Source organism: Anguilla rostrata, chromosome 10, assembly GCF_018555375.3.
Source record: "Anguilla rostrata isolate EN2019 chromosome 10, ASM1855537v3, whole genome shotgun sequence".
Classification (NCBI taxonomy): Eukaryota; Metazoa; Chordata; class Actinopteri; order Anguilliformes; family Anguillidae; genus Anguilla; species Anguilla rostrata.
Window position 1 is genome coordinate 23,980,842 of NC_057942.1, and position 21,141 is coordinate 24,001,982.

Consider the following 21,141-nt stretch of genomic DNA (forward strand, 5'->3'; position numbering starts at 1 on the left):
GATAAGATAGGAAGCAATGAAGCACCTTTCCTTAGCATTTAGAGAATTCGAACAGCTTCGCTGCTTGGACCCTTAATTATATATAATAATAATAATAATAATAATAATAATAATAATCCTAACAGATACAATAGGGTTCCACCAGCTTCGCTGCTTCGACCCCTAAATATAAAGTATGATTGTTTAACTTTATATCCTGCGGAGGGCAGTAATACGCCTAGTAGCGTCTACACTGGCAAAATCCGACAGGAAGAAGAAGAAGAATTACGGAGACTCACGGCTTCCTTAAAGCCCTCGTGGTGCGCGGCGCCGTTGTGCAGCTGTTAGTGAGGAGGCGTGTGCACGCGCTCAGTGGTAATAATGGTCATTTTATATAATGGAGGAGTGAAAGTATGAATCAGTCTTTTCTACCTATAACAGCCACGGCATTGCACGGCGGATTACATATAGTACATTATTAATTTATGCGATACATCGTGAAGTAAAGGGTTAAATCGCGTGGGTATTTTATCGTCTCGCCACGAGAAACTGCATGGAAACGATGAGCTGGGGTGCAGAGCTTTGGGTAAGATTGCTGGCGAGCAGGTCATGTAGCCTTCAGCTATCGTATTTCAATAGCTAATTTAGCATTGCTAGATAGATATTCTGGTGCACGATAGATAACTATAACCAGTGTCGGGATGTGGTTGATCAATGTCTGTTAGCGCATGCAGCACACAAAACAAAATACTAATAGCCAATATGTATGTGGGTCGTCAGCTGGTCAAGTCATTGTATAACGGTAGCGTTAGCTTGTTTCCCCGTTCATGAAATAATTTAGCTCGTTAGCTAGCTGGATAAGTATACAAACATTTTTTAAAATTTATTTAGCATATGGGCTACGGCAATGATTTCTTGCCACATTACATTTAATGACACAGTTCTGTACACTACGTTAAAGTGGATGTTGGCGAGTTAGTGAGACAGACAATATAAATGCTCCTGTTAGCCTATATTTAAGTAAGTGGCTAGGTAGCGTGCTGATATTGTATCAGTGCATTTTCCCTGGTATCATAAAAACCCACCCCTATTCTAAGCGTTACTTAGTTTTATTATCATTCACATAAGAATAATGTCGATGCGTTCAGATTCTGGTAATGTCAGTTGCTGGATGGCTCAGAAAATAATTTCAGACTAAATAACTACGTTGCTACGTTTCTGATTTGTGTACCACAATGGTAGTCAGACAGTAGCCTACATTATGTTGCGTACATCTGTGCTTGTGCATGCATTTGTATGTGCAATTGCAGAGGTGTGGCGGACCAGCGACCTTCCTGACATGTGTTGTACAAGTGTATGACGTGAGGGTTTTTATTCCGGCAGTTCAAAGTTTGCATATTAAATTGTGTTTGTGTAATATTGTTGAGTCAAAACCCCAAACCTCTTTCCACCCTTACATACACACCACCCACCCACACACGCACACGCATATGGATATACGGACACACACACACACACGTGTTCACAATCAGCTCATAATAAGGGAGACTGTCTTTTGCTGTGTATTTCTCCTATATTTGTGTGCAGCATAGATTTATGTGCTGATCGCTAGATGTGTCCTATAATCAGGGGTTAAATTGAGGGTGAACGTGGGTGGACGGCGTCAAAATTATTTATTTATTTACCAAAGGTGGGTGACCTTTGGAGGAACAGTCGTTGACAGGCACAGAAAGAAAAATATTGTTGATTTTATTGATTGTTTGGAAGCGGACGCGGTAGGTAATTTCATTAACATGTAATTTCATCTGTGCAACATTTTAAAGAGAGATGAATGAACAGCCCCCACGAACACCGGCTATTATTAACGGCAACTTTGATTGCTTGAGCAAAATCATCAGGTTGCTGGTCAGCAGCTCAGCTAGGATTGAGTATTTCCCGCATAGCCTACATAACGTTTTATTCAACGGCGACTGGTGAGCTGAAAATCGGTGGGGCGCAAAACTTTCTTTTAAACTAATCATTGACCTCAACCTGTTTTCATTAGTAATTTTCTTTTATTATCAAGCCTGCCAACAATCAGACTAATCAAATGGCAAGTAGTCTAACACACAGCGTCTTCATACCGTGTTAGGGGGATTAAATCATAAATTCAATTTATCCGTTAAAAATCCGTTTTAATCACCAAGTAGTCTATACTTTACAAACAAGATACACCAGTCTGTTATCTACCGTGTCAGCTTTCAGAATAACCAGCAAAAACAAAACCTGCACTTCAGTTTTGTTTACAGTCTACGCATTGCAGATATTTGCCATGAATACGAGTGCGGAGAAAGAAGTGCATGTATCCGCAAATAATGTTGGTTAAGAACGTGCACAATTTTGTACTGCAAATGAAAATAAATGAAGGCAATAAGGCCTAGGCTACTCAATAAAACTGCCAATTTGGGGAGAGCTGGCTATATATGAGTGGCTATATAAGTATTGAGTAGCCTATTTTGTGGATTAACCCCTTTGCGCAAGCCCCCTAGTGGTCGGCACGCAGGCGTGCCCAGATTACTGAACTCAGGCATTCAGTGCTACTGCAACCAAAGTACGACTTAAAAACAGAAACACGTTTTAGTTTCATAAGTAGGCGATACACTATAACTATGCCAAATACGGAGTTTCGCAGCACCACCATTGTGGCTCTGGTCATTCATTTAACACGCCCCCCTCCCTGCAGTCTCATCTACAACTACACCCCCACCTATGACATAATGGACAATATTGTTTATCTTGGCATTCATAAAAATATTCTTTCACCACTAAAAAATCGTATTCTGTCATAGCAACAAGATAAACCTGACAATAGCCCAAAGGTATGCCAATACAGCAGTGAAAACGCTGCTCAATGAACTACGAAATAAAAGAAAAAGTTTTTAAAAATGATACCATGTCATTCTACAGTCAATATCTGGGACTAAATATTGAATAAATATACAACCTTACTGTTGGTTTTACACATACAGATGTCCCTTTTGAGACTGAGTGGTCATATATTGTCTTGGACAATCCGTTTGTGAAATATACGCGCATTTGTCATGCCTGGGTATCGTCCAAAATAGCTGTGCGTAATACCACACCTGTTGTTTACGGCATTGTCGCCCTTCTTAGTAGTCTGGCTTGATTGACAATTCATTTATTCAGTAGGTGAGAGTATAAGCTTTCTAACGATGCATAACATGTCTAATTTTGCTTTTGGAATAGCGTTTTATAGGTCAGCATAACCAAAAATTTTCTTGTCATTGCATTAAATTACGCATTCACTCTGTGGTAGCAGTAAAACAAGGACGCTGCTAATGAAACGTTGTCAACTATTGTTCATAATTTCTTGGAAAATACTATTATTATTGAGGGCTTCTGAGCATAGCCAAGCCATATGTTTGCTGACAGACCTAGCTGACATCATTTATGAGCCCATCATAAGGGGCTCATTAATATGCTTTATAATGGACAAAAAGCATTTTATTCATTTTTGGAGAGATTTTGGATATGTTTCTGGATGCCTAGATATTTTAGACCACTGTACTGATGGAAAGCTTGTAATTTCCACTTGAAAATGATGCAACAGTGAGGTTCTTGAGACAAAACAGTTGATTTGCAGTGAATATGTGGTGATTTACAGCAATGCATAGTTTAGACATTTTGGGTAGATTTGGAGACACTGGGTACACTGCTTAGTTTTTGCTTCATACATTGCTTTTTTATTATTCAGTCATTTAAATGTATTTTAAAACGTATTTTTCTAAGCCTAAATTTCCCACTATAAAAGTTCACCCGAACTGTCTTGGCGTGGTAATGAGAACTGTCAGTTAGCTATGATTGACAGATTGTGCCCCGTTACCATAGCTACCTCCATGATATAAGCTCATCTTCGGAGACTGAGTTTTCACAAGCTAGCTAACTTAGTATATCAAGTATCGACAGCTAAGGACGTTGACTTATATCCAATAATAATTTTTGCTAGCTAGCTAGCCAGCCAAGTTGAGATAAAACCACAACTATAACGTCCTTATGAAAGCAAACTAGCTAGCTAACGTTATTGATAACATTACATTATGAAAGCAAACTGCATAGCTAGCTAACGTTGGCTAGCTAGCTATAAATTAATATAACCAACCAGAGATAGTCTAATAGTCCTTAAAAGGCACTCTAATAAGTGAACCTAACATTAGTCAAATATTTGCATTGTCTTGCCTGTAAGCCAGCGGCACAAACTATGGGTCACGAGTTATCCATTTAGAATGAGCTATCACAGCAATCTGACTGACTGTAGCAAAATGTAGTTTTAGAATGTCACCAGCAGTGTATTCGCGTGAGCTCGACAATACATTTCTCTCAGAAAAGGTAGTTTGTCGCCTTTTTTTTTAGTTCATTACAGTGGTGATAGAAGTGACAATAATTACGTGGTGCTGTGCTGTTAGCCTTTACTGATCACCGTATAAGGTTAATGTGAAGTAGCTAGCACAATCGGACAGCACTAACCCATAAAAATGTACTTTGAATGATACTTGCTCAATCGAAAGGTAGCCTAAATCTGAAAAACATTTGATTATAGTCAGCGGCACACCCTCAATAAATGGCACAAGTCCCAGTAGAAGATTGAATTAAACCTTTTAAAGTTATATATTTTCTGAAACGTTATCGATTCCGCTTGGCCACAGTGAGTGAAACTAGGCGATCTGAGCATATAGTTTTTATGTAAATTACGTCAGAAGGATTCAGCCTTGGTGTTTGCTACCTAAACTTCACAGCAGACTTGTAGCAGGATGGTGTCTCCAGTCAGATTTCTTTACGGGGCGTGGAAAGGGGAGTGGTTACTGTACTTGTGATGCACTAAGTTGATAACATTCTCAACCGGCTGAAAATAGGACGATAAATTTAAAACGCATATTTCTCCAAAAATAAAGAACGGACATATTTCATACTTTACTCATCGTGTTTCTTCAATGCCTCTTGTGCAAATAGCACATAAAATCGAGAAAGTGTGAAAACCACCATGTTACTCCTTGAAAACATTGATTTCCTTAATTACAATTATGTGCACAATACATTAAAGATACAACTATTTTGAGCTGAGTCATTCATTAGTTTGTACCTGTTTTCACCCACCTCTCACCGGATCTCAGGGTCCACCCACCTCCCAAATCCCAATTTAACCCCTGCCTATAATGCATGGATTTAACATAGACCTAACAACAGCAGTTACTAATGTGCGGTACTGATGACTAATACCAATAATATTGTGAACTCATAAAATACAATAGATAAATAAACAAATGATCAAATCAGATAAATATGAAAGGGGAAAAGTGAAAATGAAAAAATCAAAGGTTATATCTCTTCTGAGTATGTGGTAGTCTTGCATAATTGTTAGGCAACTATGCAGTTGTAGGTTTGATTCCCAGGTGGGGCACTGCTGTTGTATCTTTGAGCAAGGCACTTAACCTGAATTGCTTCAGTAGTGAAATGTAGGCCTATGTGAAAAGAATGTAATGATATGGTGTTCCTAACATGCATGGATAGTCTCCCTCTTTAAACTACAGTGTATTCACAACTCCGGTTGTACAGAGTGAAACCTTTGTGTTGTACAGGGCAAAACTGGTCTGCAGTACAGATTGAAACTGTTCTGCTGTACAAAGCAAAATTGGTCTGTTTGACAACTGAAAAAGGGGGACTCTCCATGTAGCTACACTACAATTTTTGCTTAAATAGCCTACACCTTTATGCATTTATATAAAACAATTATTATTTGTATTTGTGGTGGTGGTTTTGTAGACAGCTCTGAGTTCTACTGACCATTGAGTAGATTTATTATAATTATTGTTAAGGAGTACTGAGAGAGCTCTGAGCTCTACTGACCTAGGATTTAAGCATCCTCCCTGAAACTACATTACATTACATTACAGGCATTTAGCAGATGCTCTTATCCAGAACGTCTTACACAACTACCACAGGGATTTGATTTGAGTGGTCTATAGAACAAGGTGGTAAAGGTAAAGGTGGACATTAATTTCACACTGCTAGTTGGAAACATCCCCCCCCCCCTCACAAAGTGTACTGCTCTAGCACATTATAGTGGATAAGATCAAAGTGGAGCACATGAATACAAAGTTTAGCCGATGTTGTGGTATTCTTGGCCTGATAATTGTTAAATATGTTTGAATATAAATTACAATACATTTTCTCAGTGAACCGTGTGTGTTTGTTTATGTATTTGTAGGGCAGAGGTCAATGATGACATTGCAAATAACTATAGCTTTGTTAATGCATCAGCTAGTTCTTTCACCTTCATTCACTTGGAAAGTATGGGTGTCGTGGGTTTTAGCCTGGAGATTGTGATGTCAAGTAGAATCCTCTTCATTTCCAGAGTATTATCCACAGCAGACTGATGAAATCCCCATGCACAAACACACCTGTCACTCCCAGGAAACTGTAACCCCACAACATGCACAGTCTCGCCTCACAGCTGTAGAGTTGAGACACTTCTATAGAATATAAAGGATGCAACAATCAATTCTGTTTCCATGGGCTTTTTACAGACAATCTCTCCTGTCTCAGGTGCTGAGGAGAACAACTAAGCTAAAACTAACATTACCTCTTCTTGATCCGGAAACTAATCCTGCCCCTCGCCCCCCGCCCCTTTCGTGTTGTAAGCCCATCTGTTTGGGTCAAGATTTTCTGTTCACTGCCAATTAGATCCTGCAGTTCCCTGCTGCCACCTCCCAGTAGGCTACAGGCAGAAAGTCCATTGCTCCTGTTAACCCCTTTGTGCAGATTCTAAATCTGGCCAATGCTTGCCCATTTAGGAGTTGTTCTATTTAAGTCTTTTTATAACTTGGTGAGCATCACAGAGACTTGAAAAATGGTTCAAGTGAAGCCAGACACTTGTACCACACGGGGTAATATGTAACGCAGACTTATTAGGAAGATTCATTGAGCTTGAACGACACATTTTAGGTTAAACATGCTGAATTACTTTTTGTCTCCAACGAACATCAGGAGAATTCAATAAATATTTTGGGAGATATTGCCAAAAAGTCTGTTTTGGCTACATGCAATTGCATTTTTTTATCGGAAGTGTTTATTGGCTACAGTATTGTGTGTATATGTGAAGGAATCTAAATGTATGTAGGCTAATTGTAAACAGTCTTTTAGTGACTAACACATCTCATAGTTTTGATATAGCATGCTGTAATGTCGTTTGGACATCTATAGAAATAAACGACATGAATCCGTCGGGTTCTCTTAGTGTCGCGAGTTTATTAACGTTCTCCATAAACCATCTGGAGTCCGCTCTAATGCCAACTTCTGGTAGCGCAGCCTGACATGTGCAGTAGACTACTGAATATATGAATTCCTATTCATTACACATGCTAGAATGCTGGGATTGCTAGCCAGGCAGAAGTGCAGACACCCCCCTGCGGCATTGTTAATTTGTTGTCATTAGACTATTAATTAACCAATTGATTGGATTTATTTAACTCAGATCAGATCTTTGTACATATATTTAACTCAACCTTACCTTTATGCTGTGTGGTGACGTGACATCGACTGATACAGCTTTCTGGATCAAACAGACATTAGACGGGAACCGAAGAATAATGTACAGTCTTGTAATAGATTTTCACTGATACACAGTTGAGGCCAAAAGTTTACATACACCTATGCTAAAGACATTCAAATTCAATTTTTCACAACTCCACACATTTCATGTTACTATACATTTTCTGTGTTAATTCAGTTAGGGTATCTACTTTATTTCCATAAAAGGTCATTTCAAAATAATAGCTTAAGTGACAGATTTATTTCAGCTTTTATGTACTATATCAGATTTTCAGTGGGTCAAAAGTTTACATACACTTTGGTAGTATTTGGTGGCATTGCCTTTTAATTGCTTAACTTGAATCAAATGCTTGGGATAGCCTTCCACAAGCTTATCACAATACTTTGCCAGTGCTTTCCCATTCCTCCTGACAGAACTGGTGTAACTCCATTAGGTTTGTGGGCCTCCTTGCTTGGACATGCTTTTTCAGTTCAGTCCACAAATGGTTTTTTATGGGATTCAGGTCAGGGCTTTGTGATGGCCACTTCAGTACTTTCACTTTGTTGTCTTTAAGCTGTTTTGTTACAACTTTAGAGGTATGCTTAGGATAATTGTCCTGCTGGAAGACCCAGTTGCATCAAAGTTTTAACCTTCTAGCTGATGTCTTGAGGTGTTGCTTCAGTATTTCTAGATAATCCTCCTTCCTCATGATCCCATCTATTTTCCGAAGTGCACCAGTCCCTTTTCCTGCAAAACACCCCCACAACATGATGCTGACACCCCCATGCTTTACAGCTGTGACGGTGTTCTTCGGATTAAAAGCCTAACCCTTTTTTCTCCATACATAGCACTGATCATTATGGCCAAACAGTTAAATTGAGTTAATTCAAAGGCAGAGAGAAGTGAGGATGAAGAATGCCACTGATTCGGCCTCTGATTACTGAGTGATAGCAGACACTACCTGATTTAATTTACCCAGCTGTATGTTTAATGTTACTGTCATGTCAGTTCACCTCATCTGTTGTGATGGACCTTAATCTTGAAGTAAACTTTCACAACAAAGGACTTTACCTTCTTAGTAATACAATTTTATATATGTATATATATATATATATATATATATATAATTTAGGTTACAGGTCAAATTAGGGATGATAATTTTTTAAGTAATTTCCTTGATCGATTTCTGTTACCATTAATGAACAGTCATTGATTAATTGTTAACAATACATATAGGCTATATGTTATGACTAAGACTGGGTGTTTGTTATGGAAACTAATGGCTGAAATTGCAGATAAGTCATGGAATAGTTGTTGAAAACCACGAAAAAATGAAACAAATGTGGAAGAAATTAGGGAGTTTAAAAAAATGTTTATTTATCCTATTGAATGAATTGATCTCATGCACACAAGTGGGAAACGATTGAAATGTGACAGGTGCTGGTGTTTTGGTCCAAGTAGAGCAAGGTCATTTTTTAGTTTTTTACAGATTATAAAAGTGCAGATTGTAGTCTTTCAAATGATGTGTCATACATTGAAATCTGAAAATAGTTGAAGATATGCTTATTTTAATGTTGGTACTCCTTGAAAGATCTTGAAATTTTCACACTTCTCACAGGGAGGGAGATAATGGGTGGGAACAATAGCTGGTTAACTCCACCTCCAACCACTCCCCCACTAGAGTACCTGTCATTATCTGTCAGTGGGGTACCCTCAGGAAACAAACTTGCAGGGCTGACATGTTTAAATTGCTAAATGTACATTAAAATAAACTTTAATCGCAAATGTAAGCACCTTAAAATGTGAAAATGTACGTCTTATATCTAAGGCTTTTAAGCCAAATGTATTAAGCCAAAATGTGTATTAAGTTTTTAAGCCAATAGACACAGTCAGCAAAAATCTTGCACAATTGTGATGTGATTAATGACAGACAAAGGATATAAATTCTTTGTAATTTATTTAAAAAATAACACCATTAACAGATGTGCTTTTCAAAGAGAATAAAACATTTATTTACAAGAGAATGAAACAGCTGGGGCAATACAGTTGAAGTGAATCTAAAATCGGACAGTATTGTTCTGAGGTACTGCACCATTCTCCATGTAGGATTGGAGTATGGACTGGAGAAGATTTTTGCTGATCCTGAAACAATAACAAAAAACAATGGTCTCAGACTGTGGTCCAACTAACTGTGCTAGCTAGCCAACAACCTAGCTGGCTAACAAAGAAGGCTGGCTAACAAAGGCATGGCTCTAACAAAAACAGTCATGTCGATTCTCTGCATGTGTAGCAAAACAAAAAAAAACAATGGTCTCAGACTGTGGTCCAACTAACTGTGTTAGCTAGCCAACAAGCTAGCTGGTTAACAAAGGCATACAAAGGCATGACTGTACCAAAAACAGTCATGTCGATTCTCTGTATGTTAAGCAAAACAAAAAAACATGGTCTCAGACTGTGGTTCAGCTAGCTAACACTTGCTAACTGACAGTGCTAGCTAGCTAACGCTAGCTAGCCAGCCACCTAGCTGGCTAACAAAGGCATGGCTGTGTAACAAGAACAGCCATGTCGATCTCTGCAAGTTTAGCAAAACAAAAAAACAATGGTCTCAGACTGTGGTCCAACTAACTGCGCTAGCTAGCCAACAACCTAGTTGGCTAACAAAGGCATGGCTGTAACAAAAACAGCCATGTCGATTCTCTGAATGTTTAGCAAAACAAAAAACAAAAACAAAAAAAGAATGGTCTCAGACTGTAGTCCAACTAACTGCCCTAGCTAGCTAACGCTAGCTAGCCAACCACCTAGCTGGCTAACAAAGGCATGGCTGTGTAACAAGAACAGCCATGTTGATTCTCTGCTGTGGTCTCAGGCTGTGGTCCAACTAAATGCGCTAGCTAGCCAACAACCTAACTGGCTAACAAAGGCATAGCTGTATCAAAAACAGCCATGTCGATTCTCTGCATGTTTAGCACATAACAACATGAACATGCTTGCCTACATATAGCTAGATGGTCACACAGTCCCTAAACAGGACAGACAGGTAGATTATCAAACTTACCCAAGTACAAAACAGAATGTTTCACGGCAGACAACGGTGTTGTGAATCGTGTACGTCGTTCTGATGCTTTCGTTTGGTAGGCACTTTCTTCGTCGATTGAGTCATTTCTGAATCATTAATGGAAGTCAGTATAGTTCCAAAAACAAGCATGCCCTTGTTGTCTGCTGACAATGAGGCTGTGGTCAGTCTGGATTTGTAGACCAATTCTGTAGACAGTTTTTGGCTACACGAGACAGCCGGTTGTTTCGTATTCTCTTTTCGCCTCTGCTGGCACTTGCAATAAAAGTTATGTATTTTGTCCATGTCCTTTGTAAAATCGGTGGCCCCTGTTACCGCATCAACTGATCTTAAAACCATTTCAATGTCAACAGTCACAGAGCCATAGCCAATGTCCTCTTCATCGCCAGAACACAAACGCGGCTTGATTTATGGGAGGCGGCTTGACCGAAACTAAGTGACAATAGCCAACGAAACCAAACATGCTAATCAAACTGCACCCCCGTCACGCCCCCAAAACCCCACTGTTAGAATCACTAAAACAAGCCGACTTTGCTGACAAATTATGAGTATTTAGCGATCCTAAAAATGTTGTTTATTATATTGAGTGACTTCTTCAGCACTTTAACTTTCATAATGTGGAAAAAAAGGAAAACATTTTTTGCCTCCTAGCGTGATTTCATGATTTGCGACTTGCGGACCTTTCCTCCAGCACCCGTCACAAATAACATGCGCCGTTGTAGCAACCGTAACAAATGCTTGAAATTTCAAATGATCAACAGACAGTAACTGGCTACTAGGAACAAATCGCCTATGTGTATAATACATTGATAGAGTACCGTGAAAAAGTATTTGCCCCCTTCCTGATTTCCTTTATTATTGCATATTTATCACACTGAATGGTTTCACATATCCAGACAAACTGTAATATTAGGCAAAGGGAAGCTGCGTAAACACAAAATGCATATCTTAAATGATCACTTATTTAATGAACAAAGTTATCAAACACCCATATCACCCATGTGAAAGATAATTGCCCTCTTAGCTATGCAATTAACAAAGTTTAATTGATAATTAGATTCAGCTGATCGAACACAGCCAGGCATGATTGCAGCTAGCCCTGTTGAATGTAAACTTCATTTGTATTGAACCTTACCATCAGAATGAAGTAGTTGCCACAAGGTTCTACCAGCACTAGATCAACAGAATTCCAGAAGAGATGAGAAAAAAGTTGTTCAAATATATCAGTCTGGTGGAAAGGGTTACAAAACCATTTTCAGACTCTGAGCAAAGTTTCTCCAAGGGTGTAGCTTATGGTTTCTCAACGGGGGCGTTCTGAGATTGGAAGGGGGCGCTGAGGCACAGTGGATGAGAGGGGGGCGTTGTGGCCATTACGGGGGGAGTTTGCCCAATATTAATGTTAAAAGAGCATATTGCAGGTTGGAGACCCCAGTGAATCAATGTGTAGAAAAATGATGTAGGAACTAGATTTTCATAAAAAATACATTTATATATACACTACACTACAGTGACTTCTGGAGTCGTTTTTGTGAGAGAATTTTACTTCCGCATCTAAAAACGCTAAACCGGAAGTGACGTAACAGAAGGGAGAGTGGTCAAGTTGAACAATAAAGAAGAACAATAAAGAAGAATGGATCTCAACGCTAATTTCGGACACTGAAGAAGTTGCAAATGTTTATGCAAATGCATATGAAGGACCACAGCCTTATAATTATGAACCTGCTAGGCGTCCAAGAGACCAGGAACAGACCAGGGTTAGAAGGAATAACGGTCAGAGGAGAGAAATTGAGTTGTGGTGTGAGGAGAACCAGTGGAGAACTGGGCAGGTGTCTTGGTGAGTCAGCGTTAGCTTATAGATATATCCACATTATATAATACCACTAACCTGTTTAAAGACACTCAATTTTAAAAATAACGTATCCGAAATATTTTGAGCAGTAATACTTGCATAGCAATGATGAAATCTTATGTTTTCGTTAGATAGAGACAGTAAATCAATGATACAGTATCCGCTTCTGTCTTCCTCCAGAAAACGTCGGCTAGGTCTATCAGCAAACAAATGGCTTAGCTTTGCTCAGAAGTCCTCAATAATAATAGTATTTTCCAAGAAATTACGAAAAATTTTGTGAAATTTTTTTGTCATTATCTGTGTCTGTATCTGTATTCGGATAGAAGACTGGAAGTGGGCGTGGTTTATACTGGAAGTCACGTTAAATCGGGCAAATGTTGTATAACCTATTCATTGGCAATTCAATTGTCGTGCCTTCGAAGGATCAAATTAATTTAATATTGGCATATAATTAATTATGAAATATATTTCCACATTCTCATACTGTACTATTCATCTTGTTGAAGGGAATAATTTTAAATTTCAATGATGCTGCGTTCACGTTTCTTGATGTGTTCGCGTTACTGCAGTTCGCTAGGGAAACGTGAATTATTACTTTTCAACAGTAATTACATACCAGTAATAGCCTACACTAACTTTTTTTTGCTTGTTTTAGTTTTATTTATTTATTTTTTTCCCCTACTGAACTAAGTTTGGATAGACTGCAAACCATCTGATGTCCTCATATTTTCCCTTGATGGCAACTGTTACCATGAATGGATTTAGTGTTCATTGTAGCCAAGACCTATGGCTGATACATACAGCATGTTACATCTTAAACGGATGAATATTGACTGAAATACAAGGTAAAACGTTGTTTTTTTCAGTATTCCGACTGGGTTTGGAGGAAATTAACACATACAGCTAAAAACTACAGGCTCTAAGCTTCATTTTGGTTTATAGGTTGTGGGAGTTTGAAATAAATCCAGCTGGCACCCCAGGCTTGTGTCTCGCTAGCTCCCGCACCTCCTCCTCAATGCGAGAGTTTCCCTGAGTGATAGCCGGGAATGGTCAGATCTCAGCCCGCTGCTTGTTGTGCGCTGACTCGGTGGAAACGACTACAGAATATAGCGATCACTTTTCAATAACGTGTAGTAAATAAAATTCTGTTAACTTAGCGTGGAAATCGAACAAACTAACGTCTGCTAGCTTTTGTTTAATGCGATATCGGTGTAATAATGAGGTGCATTGTACCCGGTTGTTACAATGCCCCCGTTAAACTTGCCTTGAAAGCACATTTTCATAGTTGTCCACGCGATGCAACTTTGTGCCAGACATGGCTGGATGTAATCAGACACCCCAACATAACAGCCAAAGAAGTTCACAAACGAGGACTAAGGGTATGCAGTGACTACTTTGAAGGCACCGACTACCAAGGTGACTGTCTGAAGCCTGGAGCTGTACCCACCATTTTCCCATCGTTGGTCGAACCGTTCGAGGTAGGTGTACTATGCGGGCTGGCTAACGCTATCGCGTCTGTCTGTGATACATAGGAGGTCTACCACCAGTTGCCGTTTGTCCAGGGAATAGCCTGTGTTCCTCAATCTCGGTCCGCTCCTGACTCAACAATCCCATGATCAAAAACAAAATCTTCATCCTCAGACATTTTCGGTTTCGCTAGCTAGTAGTCATACAACACTATTTCTAACATAGACATATATATGTATATGATTTCTACGACTGACCTAATGTTACTGTACCCCCACATCAATGATATGCATCCTCGAGTTCGACACTAAACTGCCTGGGTCTACTTCCTGCATTTGTAAAGGAAAACAACAAAACAGCGTAAAATATTAACATAATGAAATAGCTAATTGAAAAATGAAGGGCGACACATTCATTAGAATGACAATTTCAGTCATGAGAAGCAGAAGTGTTATAAAGTGTAATTCCCCTGTAAGACCACGCCTGGAGCTGGAACACTAGAGGAAAAGTTCTTAAAACTTTAAAAGCAGACATCATTTTCTTACAGGAGACTCGTATTAAACAGATTGCAAGCACCAAATTATTATGCATAAGTTGGGCTTCACATATTTTTCAATCAAACTTTGGGGCTAAGGGTAGAGGGGTAGCAATAATAATACGCAAAAATGTACCCTTTGATAACAGGTGCACTATTTCAGATCCCAATGGGAGATACCTCATTGTGTCGGGTGTGATGGACAGTATACCAGTCACATTAATAAACTTGTATGGTCCAAACTTTGAGGACCCATTGTTTTACCAGATGCTCATAAATTAAATCCCTTATAATGAAAATACTAATATCATAATGGGAGGAGATTTCAATTTCGTGCTAGTTCCCATTTTAGATAAACAATCCTGCTCTACAGTTGTTAGTAAATCCAGCACTGTATTGATTAACGCCATGACTAGTTTGAATCTAGTGGACATTTGGAGGCTGTTAAATCCCTTGGGTAGAGATTACTCTTTTTATTCCCCGGTTCATAAATTGTATTCTAGGATTGATTTTTTTCATTTTGGACTAAATTACCCAATGTAGTGTCATGTCAATACCGTAATATTTTCATTAGTGATCATGCCCCAATGTCACTTGACATTCAACTAAATAATGTCGGTAATAGCTATACATGGCGAGTCGACAACTCTCTTCTAAGTGACAGAAGTTTTCTAAAATACATGTCTGATCAAATATGTTTTGTTGACAGCAATGACAAGGCGATGTGAACGACTCACTATTATGGGAATCTATGAAGGCAGTTTTAAGAGGAAACAATTTCATATAGTGCTTCAAAGAGGAAGCATGGCAAATTAAGACTAAAGGAGATTGATGAGACAATATCTAAGTATGAACAGATATATAGAACTATTCAAACCCTGATACTCTGAAATCTATTGTGGCACTGAGACATGAATATAACACAATCCTTTCAGCCCAGATACAGAGACAGCTGTATAGGATTAAGCAAAATTTCAGATTGGGGATAAACCCCATAAACTACTTGCTCGACAATTAAGACAAACTCAAGCCTCACGTGCAATATTAAAGATAAAACTGAAAAAGGTGATATTCTAACAAATCCCAAAGAAATTAACAAACGATTTATGGAATTTTATTCTACATTATATGAGTCTAAATGTAACCACAGCCCTGAAATTATTAATGAATTCATGGCCAATCTGAATCTCCCTCAGCTTAATATTGAAGCCGAGGAAGACTTGGACTCAGAAATTACTAGGGCTGGTGCCCGACTCAGAATTTTCTTAGTCGAATCGGATTTGGCAGTTCAATGCGACAATTCGTTTTATGTATAAAGGTCTATAAGACTTTCTGGCAAAATAGTACATTGGCATGCATTTCAGTGCTGATTTAGACCACGTTACATAGTCAAGTGCAACAAAGTCATATGAACATTTTGAGCATTTAAAATAAAAAATCCGTTAAGACAACTTCATATGAGATATGACGCCAGATGGCTGATTTGAGTTTCCGGCAATTCATTGGCATGCATGCGGATTTGTCGGAATCATGTGTCGTAATAATGAGACTATACACAAGTATTTCTGGTTAAACCTAGCTCTTATAACTTCTTTATTTTGCTTTAAACATTAAAAATGAACAAATAAATGAAACAGTTTAAATAAATTCATGGTATTGTCCGCTTTGAAATAACGGACATTTTCTTCAACATGATAGGAGCCTAGGCTACTTATTTATTTCTCTTTGAATATAAGAAGCCTAATATAGGCCTATACATCTAAACAAACATGTAAAAGAATAAATTAGCAAATTAAGCAATTTAAGCTTTGAATTATTTTAGTTGAAAATAATGCATTTGTAAACAACGGATTAAATTAATGGTATTGTCAGCATTGACATAACTGATGTCTGGTCTTCAATGAGACCCTTTTTATTTCTCTTAAATAGCTTACAAAAAAGTAATACATAAATCTAATAAATGTGTAAAATAATAAATTAACAAATTAAGCAATTTAAGATTAGACTGATTTTAGATTAAAATAAATGCCAACGGTTTAAATAAATTCACGGCATTGTCCGCATTGAAATAATAACTGACCTCTCGTCACGTGGAATATTTCTAGCACATGCAGGTTGCAAGAATATAAACAATAAATTTATAATTACCTTTATTTTATTTATAATTCAATATTATAATATAACCACTGTCCATTTTTGTAAGATTCTGTCTAGGCTATAATGATGTGTTCCGGTATCGTAGTGCACATTGACTGTCTGAAAAAAAAACCGACTGCTCAACTCAAAGAATCTCAGTCGACTGAGGGGTCTCTGACAGATGATTTGAATCATCGACTTTCAGGGGGAAGCCCTAGAAATTACACTAGAGGAGATAGAAGAAGTGATCAAACAGTTCCCCAATAATAAAGCTCCTTCGCCGGACGGCTATACCATGGAGTTCTTCAAAGCCTTTTCCAAATCGCTAACCCCTTTGCTATTATGAATGTTCAAACACTCCACTTCTTCTGGATTACTGCCCCAATCACTGTACAAAGCTAATATTGCACTTCTACTGAAGAAGGACAGAGATGAATTAAACCCAGCATCATTCCGCCCTGTGTCATTGCTCTCAATAGAAACAAAATTGATCGGAAAAATACTAGCTAACCGGCTGAAGAATTATATTGACACTATAGTGCACCCTGGTCAAACAGGATTTATCCCTAATCGTCATATGTTTTCCAACCTGTGATGCTTGTTTAATGTTTTATATAGTAAACATGATGCTGAAACAGTAGTTATATCACTGGATGCCAAAAAGGAGTTTGATCAAATTGAATGGCCATATATGTACAACACATTGGAAAAATTTGGTTTTGGTAATAAATTTATAAATTGGATCAAAATACTATATGCTCAACCTACAGCATGTATCATCACAAATCAGGATGCCCCCCCCCCCCATTTCGGCTACATAGATCGACTCGCCACGGTTGCTGCCTATCCTCTTTTCTTTTTGCACTGGCTATACAGCCTCTTGCTACTAGTATCCAGCAACACCCAGATATAACTCCGGTGGTTATTGAGAGTCAGGAACACCAGATCAGTCTATATGTGGATGATTTACTTTTGTTTATTAGTAATCCTACAGACTCGGTTCAGGCTCTTTTAAAAGTTTTTTGGTACTTTTTCGGGTTTTCAGATTAACACTAGGAGCGCTGTGACAGGTCATTTGACCTGTCACTGAGATATTTCGGAGTTTAGGATTTTTTTCATTTAGTTACTAGCAAGCTACATCATCCGCATTCACTGACTTTTCCTAAATATTTGTTCTTTACGTACCAGCGTAGTAGGAATGTCAAAGTCCCGTTTGGAAAATGTTAAAAGCACCTTATTTCACTTCCGTGTGTGTTATAACAGTGTTGTTAAATTACGGCCGTCTTCAGACTAAGGAGTCAGTTTATCCTTCACCACACCAGGAGGCGCAAGGATATACTTTTCATCGCGGTGGACACGCATTTATATTTGTACGAATGTTTTATTTATTTTGTTATTAGAAATATTTGTTTATGTTTATTTTGAATAATACATTATATAATGTTTTAAATATGTGATCTTAAAAAATATTTTTATAGGCTATTGCGTTCGTTTTGTGATCATTTGTTTATGCCTATGCCTTTCCCTTGTGTTCTGAAATCATAGCCCTACATTTTATTTTTACAGTTATTATACAAGTGGAAATTTCTAAATAAGGGTTAAAATAAAATTGATCCGTCTTCAAATGCATAAACAATTTTTTTTTTTCAATTTTATGCATTATCATTCTCGTGCACAATGGCTGCATGCGACACGTTCACGTACAACAACAATGCTGCGTATGATATCGCAAAAACTAAATCTAAGCTAAAGAAACGACTACAATATAACAAGATAAAAATATATTCGAAGCGCTATTTGTTTCGGCTGTTAATTTGTTTATTCATAGAATGTTACAGTGAATACGTCTTTTTGTAGGCCAACCCGGACATTTCTTCCGCCATGGGTTCCCTCGGCAGATTGCCAATGCATTTTTCCAATAGGGATTTAGTTTTCTTCCGAAAATAAGACCTATGGTTAATCTATGCCTAAAACAGTTTCACGTTTTGTTTTACGAGTTCTATGGGTTCGCCGCTCACTCACGCTTAGCGTTCGACGCTCAGCGTGCGTGCGAGCTAGTAAAACAAGAGTGGTTATTGCAAAAATGTGACCGCTCTTGTAGTTTCAATATATAAACTTAGCCTACTTTTCAAAAGCACATGACAGCTTAGACATCCACGGTTGACAAACAATCGTGAAGCTCATTTAGGCTTACGTTCACCACAAACCTTACTTTCGGCGGAAAACTAAATCCCCACGGGAAAAATGCATTGGAAATCTGATGAGAACCCAATGCCAACTTACTTCCGGGTTTTAGGACTACAAACTGTAACACTATTGCAAAAACAATCTAAAATAAAGAAACCACTACAATACAGCATGATAAAAATATATTTGAATCATAGCGTAGTTTGTTAGTTTATATTTAGTCATGGTTTGTTTCGGCTGTTAATTAGCTTATTTATAGAGTGTTTCAGTGAAGACGTCTTTTTGTACACCAACTCGGACGTTTCTTCTGCCATCGGTTACCTCGGCAAATTTCCTATGCATTTATCCCAGACGGATTACGTTTATTTAGTGCACTTGTTATCAGTGGACTTTCTGTGAGTTCTGATCAAGCATACCTTGCTCGTTGATGTATACACACACACACACACACACACACACAAACATATATATATATATATATATATATATATGCCAAATTACAGATGATGGTGAACGTAGGCTACTTTTCAAAATATGCTAAAAAAAATTATAGCTGTATCATATCCTATTTTCTGTTAGGTAAAAATGTGACGTGACACATTTGGCTTTTGAGGGACCAGGAAATAGGGGACATTCGTTTCAGGGAGTAAAGGTTTTGGGGGGGGGAAATCATTGTGGAAGCACGCGAGTGGTGACACGATGTCCGGTTAGGCTAGGCTTTGCAGTTGCTATTATGTATAACTCCACAATTTTTTAAAAACGTAGTATTAACCTTTAGGCTACTTGAGAGAACAATAAATGTAACTATTACATAGCCTACAATCAAAAATGATTTCTCAAATGTGAAGTGTCTTGTGATGTGTTCGTGTGGTGTATGCTGTTATTCCGTTGAGTAAACTAGTAATAAAAATCATTTTTTAAAAACAGTAAACTAAATAGGAAAAAAAAGAATAAAAATGTAGAAAAAAGTATAAGCAAGAGCGAGAGATTGCTGCGTAACTAAAAGTAATACAAGGCATACTTTGTAGCGTAACGAATTACGGCTAAGCAAAATACTTGTATTATTTTTGAGTCGGCTAACATAACATAATAATACTATGTGCCGGACAAATAGAACATTTTATCTCTCCCTGGAGAGATATCAACTTTCAAACATTCACACGTGGCACAAGTGAACCATTCTCAAGTGGGACATTCACATGTCAATCTAAGGGTAAGGGTAAGACCACTGATCTGTATGGGACATTCAACGCTCACCCCTCCCCCACCCGAGAACACAGAAAACTTCAGATGCTTTAGCGAAGCATGGCACAGCATGGTTATGCTGACCGTAATTTTTCACTTACTTAGAAACGAAAGCACATATTCATGCATGCACGTATAAAGATGAGACGGCATCTTGAGCAATGTGCTATCGACCAAACTTGCAATGTCAAATCACATGATGGCAAAGGCAGCTAAGCTTACAAACTCCGCGGCATATAGGCGACCAGCAGCTCTTTAGTTTGTTGGTCAGTTGGTCCACAAAAGTGTCCTCCTGTGGATGCATGCGCGGTCGCAGCTATTGCGGATTTGGGCTTGTTATTACTGATGTTTTATGTTTACTATTAACATTTAGCCTACTAATGTTTTATATTGATTTTCTTGTTTATTGATTTGATATCAATAAATACATTTTCTTATCCATAGATTGAATGGAAATTTTTAAATATTGTTTTCACAGTTGAAAATGTAGGTTTTGAAAATATAAGTTAGGTCTATTGAGGTGAAGTCTCCAATCGCCATCACTGGTGTCGTGAAGAGGAAGAAAATCACACCCCTCTGCGAAGCTGAACATTCACACCTACTGAGTTTGACTCGGGGCCATAGAGAAAAAACTATCAGCTCTGGTTTCGCTAAAGAATTCAGTATTCTGGTGCTGGGGGAGGGGTGAGGGGGCGATTCAATAGATGAGCGTGAACGATCGTGCGTGAATAGCTGGTCGTTTTTTTGAAGCTATTATCATGAGTAGGCCTTTTAGGCCTACTGAGTAGTAAAAAGATACATGCCCAAAACAAAGATACAAGTGTCACATTTTTACTTGTTTTTTAAGTTTTACTTATTTCTAGTCAGGTTCGGACCTTGTTTCATATTCAAAAATTAGAGCCTTGCACGTTAGGAACTGTGTTAGAAGACTGCTCACGCTGTCTGCGTAGATGCAACAGCACATGCATAAACTATCGGGATGCGTTGCGTGGGAATATAGGCGTCTCTGTGCTTTACCATGTCCACGCAACCATTGATAGGGTTTATGGAGTTTATGAAACTAATTGCCCACATAATTACTATTC

The 21,141-nt window shown here is 38.2% G+C and overlaps 1 protein-coding gene across 12 annotated transcripts in view; it reads left to right on the forward strand.

The window, feature by feature from the left end:
- The first annotated feature begins 258 nt into the window (after nt 1-258).
- Nucleotides 259-21,141, forward strand: part of LOC135233742 (formin-binding protein 1-like) — a 179,583-nt gene continuing 158,700 nt past the window's right edge. For 4 of the 12 annotated variants that reach the window (XM_064297574.1, XM_064297575.1, XM_064297576.1 and 1 more), the window contains exon 1: nt 267-565. In XM_064297574.1, the coding sequence (XP_064153644.1) occupies nt 533-565 (33 nt within the window). In that variant the 5' untranslated portion in view covers nt 267-532. Of the gene's footprint in view, nt 566-21,141 lie in introns of all 12 variants that reach the window. The other 8 variants (XM_064297570.1, XM_064297571.1, XM_064297582.1 and 5 more) reach the window with 7 other exon arrangements.